The sequence below is a fragment of the Populus nigra genome, chromosome 19 (assembly GCF_951802175.1).
Source record: "Populus nigra chromosome 19, ddPopNigr1.1, whole genome shotgun sequence".
NCBI lineage: Eukaryota > Viridiplantae > Streptophyta > Magnoliopsida > Malpighiales > Salicaceae > Populus > Populus nigra.
The window spans coordinates 2,141,297-2,155,004 of record NC_084870.1 but is presented as its reverse complement, the minus strand read 5'-3'; the positions used below and the strand labels follow the sequence as shown (position 1 = coordinate 2,155,004).

At 33.6% G+C, this 13,708-nt stretch overlaps 1 protein-coding gene across 2 annotated transcripts; it reads right to left on the bottom strand.

The window, feature by feature from the left end:
- Positions 1–860: 860 nt before the first annotated feature.
- LOC133679507 (heavy metal-associated isoprenylated plant protein 3-like) lies at positions 861–3,013 on the bottom strand. 2 transcript variants are annotated; one of them, XM_062102117.1, is made up of 5 exons: positions 2,856–3,013; positions 2,567–2,741; positions 2,143–2,372; positions 1,913–2,000; positions 861–1,793 (listed from the first exon to the last, which is right to left on the bottom strand). In XM_062102117.1, the coding sequence occupies exons 1-5, from the start codon at positions 2,862–2,864 to the stop codon at positions 1,258–1,260; spliced, it is 1,038 nt and encodes a 345-aa protein (XP_061958101.1). In that variant the 5' UTR covers positions 2,865–3,013; the 3' UTR covers positions 861–1,257. The 2 variants fall into 2 exon arrangements, with proteins under 2 accessions (XP_061958101.1, XP_061958102.1); XM_062102118.1 differs by lacking the exon at positions 2,856–3,013 and having other exon boundaries at positions 2,143–2,431; positions 2,567–2,737.
- Between the last annotated feature and the right edge of the window lie 10,695 nt (positions 3,014–13,708).

The following is a 13,708-nucleotide window of genomic DNA, read 5'->3' as shown; positions in this document are numbered from 1 at the left end:
GTATAAACTGGAATACAAGGAAGGCAGAGACAGAGAGGTAGAGCTCGGGTTTCTGGAAAGGAAAATGCCTTTGCGCAACGCTCGCCCTCCTGCCTCGAGCAAGAGGACAGATAATACTACAAAAATGAAAGACAGCTGCAATTTGGTGCTACACTCCTCTCTCTTTCTACATGTCTGTTTCTTAACCTCTTGGCCTGGAATATATGTTTGCGCTTTGCAGTGCTAACCAGCCCCTCAGGCTCAGCCTCCCCAAGGACAACAAGCAAGGACACCGGACAAAAAGTTAACTAGGCGTGTTTTGCAGGTTCACGGTCCAATTTTTTAAAATAACTGGTAGGCCCCAGCCCTACGATACCACTCTCCTTTTGCATTAAAAATGGCTTGTTATTATATATATATATAGTCACTTCAATGACACAGGGCCCTTCCTATGGTTTAGTTCTCTCCCTCGTGTAAACACAGGGAAAACACATCTAATCATTTAATAGTGAATGAAAATTAAAATTTATATAATTATTAATTTTAAAACATGTAAAATTAATCAGAACATATAAAATTAAAATTAATTGACATAATAAACTAACTCGAAAAAAAACACCAGACAATTTTCCGTTGGCTTATAAGGGATGACTCATCTTTAACATTGATTTGGTTGGTGTTAGATTAAATACTTCATTTAATAATTATTTTTAATATTACTGTATCAAAACTGTAAAAAAATATATTAATTTATAGTATAGTGTTGATGATAGGGATTGAAATTATAGGTGGGATTGGTAGGTGCGGCAGGATTATTTTTTTGCCAAGAATCTCTGCGAGGGCATCCTCACAATTTCTTCTACTCCACGGGCTAGACATCATTTACAAGACCAGATCCTGGCGTGGATACATATACATCACCAAAATTAACCACAAGAGCCAATCCTCCTAGAGTTGTGATCGCATGGTCTCACCAAAAGGAGAGCCCCTGGTTCATGACCACCTAGAGCTATTGGCATTTAAATAGAAACAAAGACATGCGCAGAGCGCAGTCATAAAATTACATTAAATCCAAATAAACTATACTCCATTAATCCAAAACCTTCAAAATATTCCAGAATCAAGATCCTCCCACCAGACCAAATAGATAATCATAGTAATTGGCGTCTATCACCACCACCCTTACCGAAACCCCCCTCACCCCACTCACTCTATTCATTATTATTTACATTTTAGCTCATTTTATATAATTACTAGCACTGCTTAAACACCTTGACCTCACATGATAGAGCAGGCATTAGGGTTCTCATCATTGAACTGCAAATGATCTGGGTAAGCCTGAACCGGTCGATATCCCTGATGCGGTGCATGCCCGAATCCATACCCCTGATGCGGTGCATGCCCGATTCCATACCCCTGATGCGGTGCATGCCCGATTCCATACCCATACCCGTAATCCGGTCCATGTGAAGCATAAACAGGATGACCCACATAACCATTTCCATAGAATGGCTGATCCATGTATCCCAATCCAGGTTGCACCGTGAACTCCATCCTGTTGATCTCTTCCAATTTTGCAGCAGCAGCAGCAGCATCTTGCCCGCCACCATTTCCACCGCCACCTTTCTTCTTTCCACCGCCACCTTCAGCAGCATTATCAGCTTCCTTACCACCTTCCTTCTCCTTCTTCGGTGGCACAATGTCCACCGGCCTCTTAAGCCTCTCCTTCAAAGTCTCGGCCAAAGCCTTCACATCCATCGTCCCTTTGACCGTCACCAATTCCGTCTTTGTGTCAATTCCTATCTCTTGCACACCTACAAAAAATTAAAATAATAAAGTTGATTAGTACTTAATAATTACTAATTAATCAGCAGCATTAAAAAATTTAACGCCGTGACTTGAACGGAAGGGAAGATTTTGAAAACGTATATACCTTTGGTCTTGAGGACTATCTTTTGAATCTTCTTAATACAACCCTGGCAGTGAAGTCCCAGCTTTAGTACCGCCGTGCTCACCGTAGCCTGTTAACATTTGAATAATAAAGGCAAGTCATTAATTAATTAATCATAAATCATTACAATTAATAACAAAAGAATCCCAACATTAACCAAAAAAAAAAAAAGTATAAACAAAGGCTTAGGCTCTAAATTTTTTAAGCAATACCTCTTTTGGTTTAGCAGCAGAGTCTGGTTTTTTGTCATTGGATTTCTTGTCTTCTTTGTTGCTGCTGCTGCTGTTGTTTTTGTTGCTGTCTTGTTTTTGGGGTTGTGGAGAGATGAGGTCGACCTGCTTCTTGGTTTTAAGGTGGAGATAGTCTGTGACTTTCAAGGGATCAATCTTTCCTGTAACAGTAAGCTTGTTTGAAGATGGCTCTGCTTTCACTGTCTCTACGCCTAAAAAAACGCCAAAAACAAAACCCATTAAAGAAACAGCAAAAACCCAGTTGCAGGATCTGCATAGCAAAAAAGGGAATAGAAATCTTATACTGAGAAGGAGAAAAACAGAGTAAAATGAGATAAATCTTTAGAATCTGCTTATGCAAAAAAATAAAAAAAGAAGCCCAACAAGGTTAAAAGAAAATGGATACCTTCTAAAGCACGAACAGATTTGACAATCTTTGAAACACATCCTTCACAATGCATTTCCACTTTCAAAACCACAGGGACTGGGCCTTTCTCTTCCTTCTTTCCTCCCCCGTCACTGCCTTTGCTTTTCTCTTCCTCTTTCTTCTCTACTTCGTTGTTGTTGTTGTTGTTTTTCTTCTGCAAAACAGAAAGGAAAAAAACCCATTATAGCTAATTTGAAAGGATCCAAATATAAACTATGAGTTAACTCAGAGAAAAAAGAAACCTCTAGTTTTGAGTGGGTTAACTCACCTTAGCCATTGTGAGTTACAGAGCCGTTTCTGCTTCTGAAGAATGTTGGAACCAAGGAGGGAGAGAGAGAGAGCTAGGAGTAATGTAGAGAATGTTGGAGTCCTATTTATAGGGGAGTGAATGGAGGAGGGCAGTTATTAGTACATGATGATGATGATGGTAAATCGCATGTATGTATGTCATGTAATCACACCATACCATAGCATAAACAAATCATAGCAATGTAAAGTGGACTTCGTTGGATTTATGTGCTTTCTAAGGTTTTGGGCATGTTTCTCGGTGGGGAAGGAGAAACGTCTGTGTATTTCCTGGCAGGCAAGCCCAGTGTCAAAGCCTTCATTGGATTTATTGGGTTGCGTCTGTTTGCCACTGTCTGTCTGTGTTAATGGAATGGCTTTAAATTTGGTGGATGTGACACACTCACTCTCAAGTAATTGACACCTTGTTAAAGCTTCTTCCCATGGTGCTAAGCGTGTAAATCAATCGACTGTAACTACACGTCTACACCCATTTACATTGATTTTGCTGCTGATACTATGTACATTGTTCCTCGTCGTATAAGACTTACAGAGTGATGATTGAAGCTTCTTTTGATGAATATCGCGTAATGTGGAAGTTGACAAGGGAAGCATCTATGAGTTGCAAAGTGACAAGTTCTTCCCCTCTTTTAGGCTTGGATATGAGTTTAATCCAGAAACATGTGAGTAATGTGGAAGTTGATCTTAAATACTCCATTAACTGAAATATGTATGCATGCATATAAACCAAGTAATTCTTTCGTTTCATGCCAAATGAATTGTTGATTTATAAATTCAAAAGAAAAAAATAGGCTGTAGTATCTTACACGTTTTCAACTCTTGATTTTGATTCAGCTGACACGTTTTCAAAGGGGGGAAGAGAGAGAGAAAAATAGAAGAGAGAAAAATTCAACCATCACTTAACCAATGTAATATCTTACATGCGTGTCGCTCTTATGGATTCACCTCCACATGATTTATCGAACAAGATGATGATTGGCGTTTTTTTACCATTGGAAGACACCGTACTCGTCATCTAAAAGGCACTGCACATGCCACCAACTTCTCTGTGTTTTTTTTAATTTAGTTTATAAAAATACCTAAGTGCCCCTAACCCCACATAATATTAACAAAAAAAAATAAAAAAAAACCAAAAATCCCATTAATAGATTTTTTACTTCAAATATACTTTAGTAATAAAGTGTGCTAAGAAGGACAAAAACTCAAAAATGCCCTTGCTCAAACAATTAAAAAAAATAACTTTTAATGGTATTTTAGACATTACATTGTGCAAATAAAAGGTTAAAAGACTTCTCTACCCCAGATCATAATAGCTCTGGAAACATGTTATAAGATTTAAATTGTGTAAGGTGAAATGGTAATTTTACTATGTAAGTCCACATTGAACTATGAGGGAATATCCAATGAAACACTATTTATTTTTTTAAATTGTTTTATTTAGCTTGGCTCGATAAATTGACCCAAAACAGCATAATTAAGATCCTAACTCGAGCCAGGTTTCTAATTAAATCAAATAAGATATTGACTTGGTAGAAACATGATTGACCTAATCAAGTTTTTAATGACTCATTAATCTGGCCAAATTCAATTAAATCAACACCTAGAAAAAAAAACGAAGATGTTTTAATAAAAATTGCTCACTTGTGCTGACCTAGTAACTTATAGGTCAACCCATTGACACAATAAGTTAATTCCTTTTTATATTAGTTTTTGAATCGGGTCTGTAAATACGATTCTAGTTAAGGGGGAAAAAAATGAGTTCTTCTCTAAAATGTTTTTGAACATTTTTAAATAAACTAGATCTGATTTGGATGACCAAAGCCCAACCTAATACATTTATGCTATGAGCCTAGACCCTTGTATTCTTGAACATAGTTTGTAGCAAGATGAGTTGGGCTGAGGTTACAAGGACTTGATATCTCATAAAGTTTGGAAACCCACCATCCAAAACCTTTTATTATTGTTGTTTTGTTATTGTTGTGATAAAAATATGTTTTTTATATCAAAATCAAGAATTTATGGGAAATTATTTTTTTAATACAATCTCATTTTTTATTCAAAAACTAAAACAAAAATTGCTTTTGTAACCAACAAACTAATTAGTTATATATTTAGATCAAAATAATTAGTGTACTTGGTTGTGGTGTCTCTTTGTTAAAATTAAAGTTATTAAACTTGGTCCCATCTATGATCTGGTTCAAAGTTGAAGTTATGAGTTCAATTCAAAACAACATTTTTTCAACTTTTTTTTTAAGTTAAAGCAACGTTGTTTTGAAAAAATAAAATTAAAATGTCAAACTAAGTTTTGATTGGGTCAACTCTCACTCGATTTTTTCGAATTCTAGCCTAGATCAAGTCTTAAATCGACTCATTAAGTTAGATTGGATTTAATAACACTAATTAAAACACATATTGACCACTCAACCTTTGATTATGAATTGTAATTGTTGCACTTGACATAAATAGAACCTCTAAAATTAAAGAAAATGGATTTGTAACCTAGTTATTTAAGAAGACTAAGAATCCTAAAATATTTAAGTCAAGGGTTGGTTGTTAAATGAAGGATAAAAATCATCCTTACCATATCTTTTCCAAGGAATGATTACCTCATCTTTTTATTTCTCCCAAGTTCATTTTAAACATGTCATTGATTGTTTAAATTATTTCCTGAGTTTATTCGTATGTCATTTGTTGTTGGTGGATATTCCTCTAGTTATTGTTGGGCCCTAAGTAAGAGTCTCGCTTCTCGAAGATTTTTAGTTTTAAAATTTTTATTTTTTTAATTATTTCTTGACCTTTTATTATCATCACTATTATTTTCTATAAAAATAAAAATTGAACATCATACCATGTTTGACCCATGTTGGTTCGTATTTTAAGGAGACTCACTGACTTATTATTTACCTTGTTTTTTTGTTAAAAACATCACGTTAGGCCTACATTGATCCTTAAAACTAGAAGACTCACTAAATGCTAACTTGATGAAAACTCATCGACTCACTAACCTAAACATTAAAATCCAAGTTTAATCACAACTAAATGCTAACTTGATGAAAACTCATCGACTCACTATTGAACTCATTTTAAAATTAAAAAAAATACATGGAACTAGGCCTATTCCAGTTCCTAAATATTAGGAGATGCATTGATTTAACTGTTAAAACCAAGCTTTATTAAAACATAATACTAACTTGATGAAAACTCATTGATGTTGTTTTTGTTCTTTCTTAAAAATAAATATTTACATGCGTACATATGTAAAAAGACAAAAATGTAGTTTTATGAAATGAAACTAACATTATTACAAAACTAGTAAAAATAAAATAACAAAATGCATGAGTGAATGTTAACCTAATTCTGAAAATGAATTTTTGCATGCTTAGGCATAAATAAAAAGCGAGAACGTAATTTTACAAAACAAAGCTAACATGAACACGAAGTTAGCAAAAATAAAATATAAATGCATGGATGAATAATAATCATGCATCAATAGTAACATGTGTATTATTTTCAATTGTGCACAGTAACTTTCATGAAAAAACCTGTAAAGAAGTAAAAAAAAGAAGGAAAAGAGATAGCGGTTTACCTTAGGGCTGGTTCCAGATGGAGTTGTTGTGGTGGCCACTGGTGGCAAAGATGATGACAATGCTTGAAGTGGTGTGGTTTTCAGGTGGTTTTTCTCAAGCTTCTTTCTCTCTCTTGGGTTTTCATTTTTTTCTTTGTTTTCTTTCTCTCTCGGGTTTTTTTTCCTTCATTTTCCTTCTCATATTTTTTCTTTCCCCTCTCTCCTGGCTCAAACTTGTTTACACTTTTTAGTTCAAACTCTCTCTCTCTTCATTTTCTTTCTCTAACTTTGTTTTTTTCTCTTTTCTTGCTTATCCTTTCTATTTATTAGTAAAGATGAAGCTTCTGGAACCCTTCTTGGTGGCATGATCATGGCCATTGGTTCCTTTGAGTTAATCTCAACTTTACACCATGGTTGTACTTTTTGGCCAATTTTTTTTTTTGTTGGTCTCTTTGCACCTTTTTTGCAACGACTTTAAAAGGTTAAAGTGTTATTTTTTTTTGGATAAACATGTAGTACACATGTAGAGGAGGAGAGTGGTGTTTTATATATTTGTCGTTTTTGAGAGGTGTGGAAGAGAGAAAAAAGTGACCAAAATCCTACTAAAAGACATGAAAGCACAAAAGAAAAGGAAAGAAGTTGTAGAAGCCATGCAATGGGGAAGACAATACTTTGTTGATGCATGCACCAAAACAACATTGTTTTGGTGTTTTTTTTAAGTACCCTTTCATTACAGGGAATAAAGCACACCACTCTATTTTAAATGAAATGATGTTGTTTTAACTTAAAATGAATTTTAAAGTTTTAAAAAAGGTCCCTTAATTTCTCCTTTTTTTAATTTTTTTATTGTTATTTTTGGCCAAACTCAATTATTTTCTTAATATTTCTTCTCAATGTTGTCTCGGATTGCATTGAAATGATCTTGCATGTTGTCACATTTTCCAATTCAGTTCTTGACTTTCTCATTTTCAATTATTTAGCTAATTTCAATTATTTTCTTAATAATTTTTTTCAATTTAATTTCTAATTGTATTTTTTATTATTTGATTTGCTTTTTGATTGAGATATTTTTTGCTTTTTTCAAGGATATTTGAAAGGGGACAAAAATTGGATTTTAAGAGTGATTATTAACGTTGGTTGTGATCAAGGAAAATTTTATACATAAATGAAGTCAATACACAAAGACAAGGAAATGAATAAAAAAGTTGGACTTCATGATTTTGAATCATTAACTATAACTAAAAGAGATCACCTTTTCACTATGCGAATCTACAATGAAAGGCTGATTTTGCCCTTGGTGGGCTATATTGGCTTTAGGGGTATGTGAGTCTTTTTCACAGGGCTTATAAGCAATTACGTTAAAGAACTGTATTGATTAGTAATTTCATGTTTTTTTATATAATGTAATTACCAAATAACCTTAAAATTTTTTTTCCCTTTGGTTCAAGGGCTTTTCGGGTTTTTTACGTTTTTTTTTGCGTGTCAATTACTTAAATGTTTCTAAAAAATAAACTCTCTTTACTATGGATGCAAGGTCATTTTAGATTTTTTGCTATGGTTTTTTTGTAATTCTAATGAAGGGTTATGGGTGATTTGGTATTTTAATATGTATAAATTAATTCTAAATTCAAAAAGTTGCTGGTATGTGCAGTGGCGCTGCTCTCGCATTTCAAGTGATGCATGCGGCGCTCACAGAACGCCGAATGCTGCTGTGCGGGGTGACATTCGATACGCCTCACCACCCCCGTCACGGTGGTGAGGCGCGTGTTTGCCGGCAGCATACGGAGGGGCGCTGGCAAAGACTTTTTCCCTTCCTCCCTCTTTTCCCTTTCTCTACCTAGAAAAACATGTTATCCATTGCAAAAAAAAAAAAAGTCCAGCTATTTATTTGTTAAGTTAAATTTAATCCTTATTTTTTTTTATTGCAATGTATTTAGTCTTGAATTAGTTATTGAGTTACTTGTTTTTTCAATTTCATCCCTTGATACTTTATTTTTATATCAGGTTTGGTCCTCATTCTTTTAATTGCAATGTATTTGGTCTTGGATCATTTATTAAGTTAATTATTTTTTCAATTGCTTCCCTTTACACTTTGTTTTTATATTTGATTTGGTCCTCATTCTTTTAATTATGATGTTTTTGATTTTGAATCCTTTATTGAATTAATTTATTTTTGGATTTCATCCATTAACATTTTATTTTTATATCAATTGTGGTTCTCATTCTTTTGATTGTTATTTTTAGTTGTTCATATCCTTTTCTTAATTGAAATTTTTTTCTAATTTCATCCCTTATGATTTGTTATTTTTTTTTTCTTTTTGTGTCAGATTTGGTTTTCTTTCTTTTCAAATCTACATTTTTTAAATCACTTTTTTCTTAATTTGTTTTTTCATGTTTATCCCTAATTATTTTGGTTGGTTTAAAATTTTACAGTGTTATTTTTTTGTTTGCCTTTTACGTTGTAATCCGGTCTCATGATCTATGTCACAGATTTTGAAGGTTGGACTGGGTTCGCATTAGTTATTTTTCATTATTTTTAGAAATTTCATCCAACATCATTGAGTTCGTTGAAAATTAGTTTTTTTGTTTTTTTTATGTTTTGGATTCTTTTGTGAATTTGATTTTTCTTTTTGATTTTACACTTCAATTCAATATTTTTTTATATTTAAGGTTTGACATGATACTACTCGTGAGTTTTGGCGATCTCATTTGGTTTTTCTGGTGTTTTTTTTTAATATTTTTTTTTCATGATTTGTTTCTCCATAAAGTTTGATAATAATAATTATTTTTTAATTCTTTTTTTTTTATTATATCGAGTGTTAATTGTTTTCCTTCTTAAAATATAATAATAATACTTTGACATTATTTTTTTCAGCTGCAAAGAAATTGAACAGATTCACGAGGATCACTGTTCATTGTCTTATTCTTTTACCCGGGTAAAGCTGGCCCGGTTACCTACTTTGCAAGTGCATTTAATGCACCTAATGTCCATCAAATTTGACAAAGCTTGCACGAAAATGATCCCCTGCAGTTCCTCTATAGCCCCATGTTGTTTCAGTCTGAATGGCAACGAGACGGCATTGGCGCCGGCTTAAACATGCCAACTCAGGCAGCCTTTTTCTGCAGATTTGACAGTGCACCATGCCTACTTTGAGCCAACAGTTGGGATCTTTTCCAACCAAATCAAGGGCTGAAATTTTACCCCGGTGTAGACGAGATTACCCTCTTCCACCGCCTATAAATAGAGGCTCCGTTGATGACCTAAGAGAGGAGAAAATCAAGTCTAAAGTAAGCCAAAAAACCAGCCTTCCTCCCTCTCCCTGCTGCAGATTTTCTTTTTCTGCTTCTTCTTCTTTCTTCCTCTGCCACAGGAAACCAACATCGTCACCATTTCTTCCTCTAGCTCCGCCTTGAGCAACCAGCACCACCAAGCGTTGCCAAGATCACCGGCCAGCCACCACTGTGTCTGTAATAAGCCACCGTGAACGTCTTTCTCTCATCTACAAGACGTTTCTTCTTCCATCTCTCTCCACCGTGGCCTTCGGCCACCACCATTCCTACCTCGAACACCAGCTCCACCACAAGAAGCCAGCACAACCACCAACCAACCATCACGATTCTCTCCCTCTTCTCCTTCCTGCCTTTCTCTCTCCTTTGCAACTTTTCTTCTTCCTTCCATAGCCGACTCTGCCCCACCGTCACCCCAGCCGTCGCCTCCTGAGCTACCAGCCGAACCACCTCGTCATGTCCAAGATCCCCACACCAAGCAACTTCCTCCTCCCTGCTTTGCCTCTTTCTTCCTCGTCGTGGCTGTTGCATGTAGAATTCATTTTTGCACGTAGTAACGAATTAATTAGCTCATGGGTTGGGTCGGGCCAGTTATGGCCCAACCCAAGTGGTTGGGTCTGGCTCGGCCCCTATTTTTTAAAAAAAATTCCAAAAATTTTCAAAAATCATATTAAAAAAAATATGATTTTTTCAAATATTTTCTATTCATTTTGAATAATATCGGATTGTATATTTACATTGTAAAATACAAATCCGGTATTAAAATACCTGGTTTTCTCTGAAATATTTCAAAAATAAATAAATAAATAAATAAAATTTAAAAATAATAATATTTTGTTGCATACAGCCAAATTCTAAAATTTTTCTAAGCATATTTTTCATAAAAAAACAAAAATTGCATCTCTTTCATGAATAAAAAAAAAATCCAAAAATGGATATCGTAACCAGTTTATATCTATTAGGATTTGACCAACTTGTCAAAAATCTTTTCCAATCTTTTTTTAGGATGTAGATGTAGACTTTAATATTTGTGGGGTGTAAAATTACATGATAAAGTACACCCTCAGGTATTAAAGATACAAGGTGTAGAAATGTGATGCTAAAATTTAAACTTTAGAACGGTTAGGATTTAACCCGATAAGGTAGAGACTCTCTCATGAAGAGAAACCTGCCTTGAGCCTTAGAAAAGACCAACGAATAGAAACCCGACTTAGAAAAAAAAATCAAACAACAATGCAATTTACCTTAGGTAGGGTGTACTGGGGGTGATGCGTCTTTCCCTTGCATAACCAGTCCTTTACTCAGACTCTCGCAGACCATATATTCCTAGTGATTATAATACCAGGTGGCGACTCCTGAACCTTAATCATAATTTTATGATTAAATCCAAAAAATCTTCCCAACACACCACACCTCACAACAGAAGGCATGACAGAGAGCCTCCACCGTCACCAGACGACGTTGCGCCGGCTCGCGGCCCCGCAACAATTATTATTATTATTTCTACCGTCATCATCATTACTATCATTACTATTTTTACTACAATAATAATAATTATTATTGAAAATTAAAGATCATGAACTTGATTTGAAAGATAAAATTAAAAAATATAAAAACTTTGATAAAAAAAACTAAGGAAAACAATAAGAAAAAAAAAGAGGGACCAAATTGAAATCATTATTATTATTATTGAAAAAGCAAAAATCATAAACTTGATTTGAAGGATAAAATTAAAAGTTATAAAAACTTTAACAAGAAGGCAAAGGGAAAAAAATAAGAAATTAAAAGTAGAAGGACTGAATTAAAAAATATTAAATATAAAAATTAAGAATTAAGGGTTAAATTATAAACAAATAAAAGTTTAACAAAAGGTAAAATGACAAAAATATAAAAAACAAAACTAAAAGGACTGAATTTGAAATACCAATAACAATGAGGATCATAGTGCATTTTTGAGGGTCGAGGAGAGAAATGAAGGGGGAAAAAGAATAATCGGCGATAAATTAACCATATTTGGATGAAACGTGCCATTTATCATAGAAAATGAAACAACAAGGACTAAAATGACACGACAAAAACCTTTTTTTAACCACCGGGAGTCGTTGCATGCTTTGTCCAAAATACACGGCAGCTACAAAGTGATAACACTTTTTTTATTTTAAAAACATTATTTAAATATTAAATTATGTTATTACCCACAATCAAACCTAAAATTAACAAAAAAATCCAAGGCTAAAAACCCTTAATTAATAAAAAATAAACTAAAAGGTCTCAGTAAATTTCTGTGGGCATTGAGTGTAAACACTGTAGACTGGAGCGGTCTTTCTCTCGTGTGGATCTGCTTCTATGTGGTCTTCTCACTCGAGTTGGGAATTGTTGGAGATCTGCTTCCCCGTTAGCATGCAGGTCAACACAAGTTGTCTTTGCAGTTCTGCATTTTTCTTGGCCTTTGGTTCATTTATACCTGCTGTTGCAGCACCTCTGTTTTCACTGCTCAAGGCTACATTTTTGGGAGGCTATCATGGCCACTGTTATTCTATTTACGCATGCCTCTATTAAGGCTCTTTTATGCTTCCATTTACCCATGGTTAGCATAACTTTTTATTTATTTTTTCTTATGTGACGACTTCTTTGATGCTATGTCATTGTAAGAGTTTCGTTTCCGAGAGAGTTTTTTCAAACCAATACGGCTTTGTTTGTTCGTGCTTCTCTTAGATTTGTTCACCTTTTGTTTGCCAAATAAACATCTCTGAGTTTACGTTTTTGCTCGAAGTTTATGTTCTTGCTTGCTATCTCGATTTGAGCAAGCAAGGTGACTGATTACCCAGCTTTCTTTTTGGGCTGCCTTGATAGGGAGATTATTTTTATTTTTATTTTTACTTTTATTTTGTTGTGTTGCTGTCTAGGGTGGAGAAGTTTTTTAGGCAGGGGTGTTGCTGCAGAACTAATAGCTTTGATTAGGATATCACCTTGGTCTTTTGTTGAGAAGGAATATTTAATTCCTTGGCTTTTGTACCGTTATTTGTTGGGAAAAAAAAAGGAACAATTATCTTAGGTTGATAGTTAGTGCTCAGTCATCTGTTTTCAAACAAAAAAATGTTTGAAATTGCATACAATCTTATTACATAATTAAGTTAGCGATGGGGAAAATCAACTCATGTATTAAAAATCCCATTTAAAAAAGAAGTTTATGATAAAAAACAAATTTTAAAAAATTGAGAGACAAATATTGATCAAGGTGTATTATATGATAATAATTTTTTATTTGGTTATGTTTAGTCAATTTATTTATTAAAATAAATTAGTAACATCAATTAACACACATAAAAGTTTTAAAATGAAATAAAATAAAAAACATAATATCGTACAAAGTTTCACATATTAAAAATATTATAACAAATACAACATTTTTTAATTCTAAAAAAAAACTATGTGAAATGTTTTAAAAAATACAAATAAATCACATTAACCTTCTCAAAAAAGTAAATAGACCAGTATAATTAACAAATTAATTTCATTTTAAAAAGTACTAGATATGCCACAAAAAAAATAATACAGGTGTTAATCAAAGCATAAATTTTAGAAAAATTTTAAAAACATATATAAAAAAGATATTTATTAAAAAAACATAAAAAAAAGAAAGATAAGAGAAAAAAAATGAGAGCAAGTGCTTCTCTGCCTGGTGAGCTCGGCCGAATGCCTGCGAGCTCGGCCGAATGCCTGTTCGCAGGCCCTTTTTTTTCAAGTTAATGGGGGAGGTCTTGGGCTAGCCTTAGCTTTAAAAGTAATTGGGACAAATTACAAAAAAACATTTAATGGTTATATTTGATTCAAAACCATAGAAAATATAAAAAAATCAGCATATCTTGAAAAAATAAAATAAAAATAGGTTACATGTTTTTTTATTTATTTAAAAAATGCAAAATTTGATACAAAGTTAAAAAAAATCAATAAAACATTTA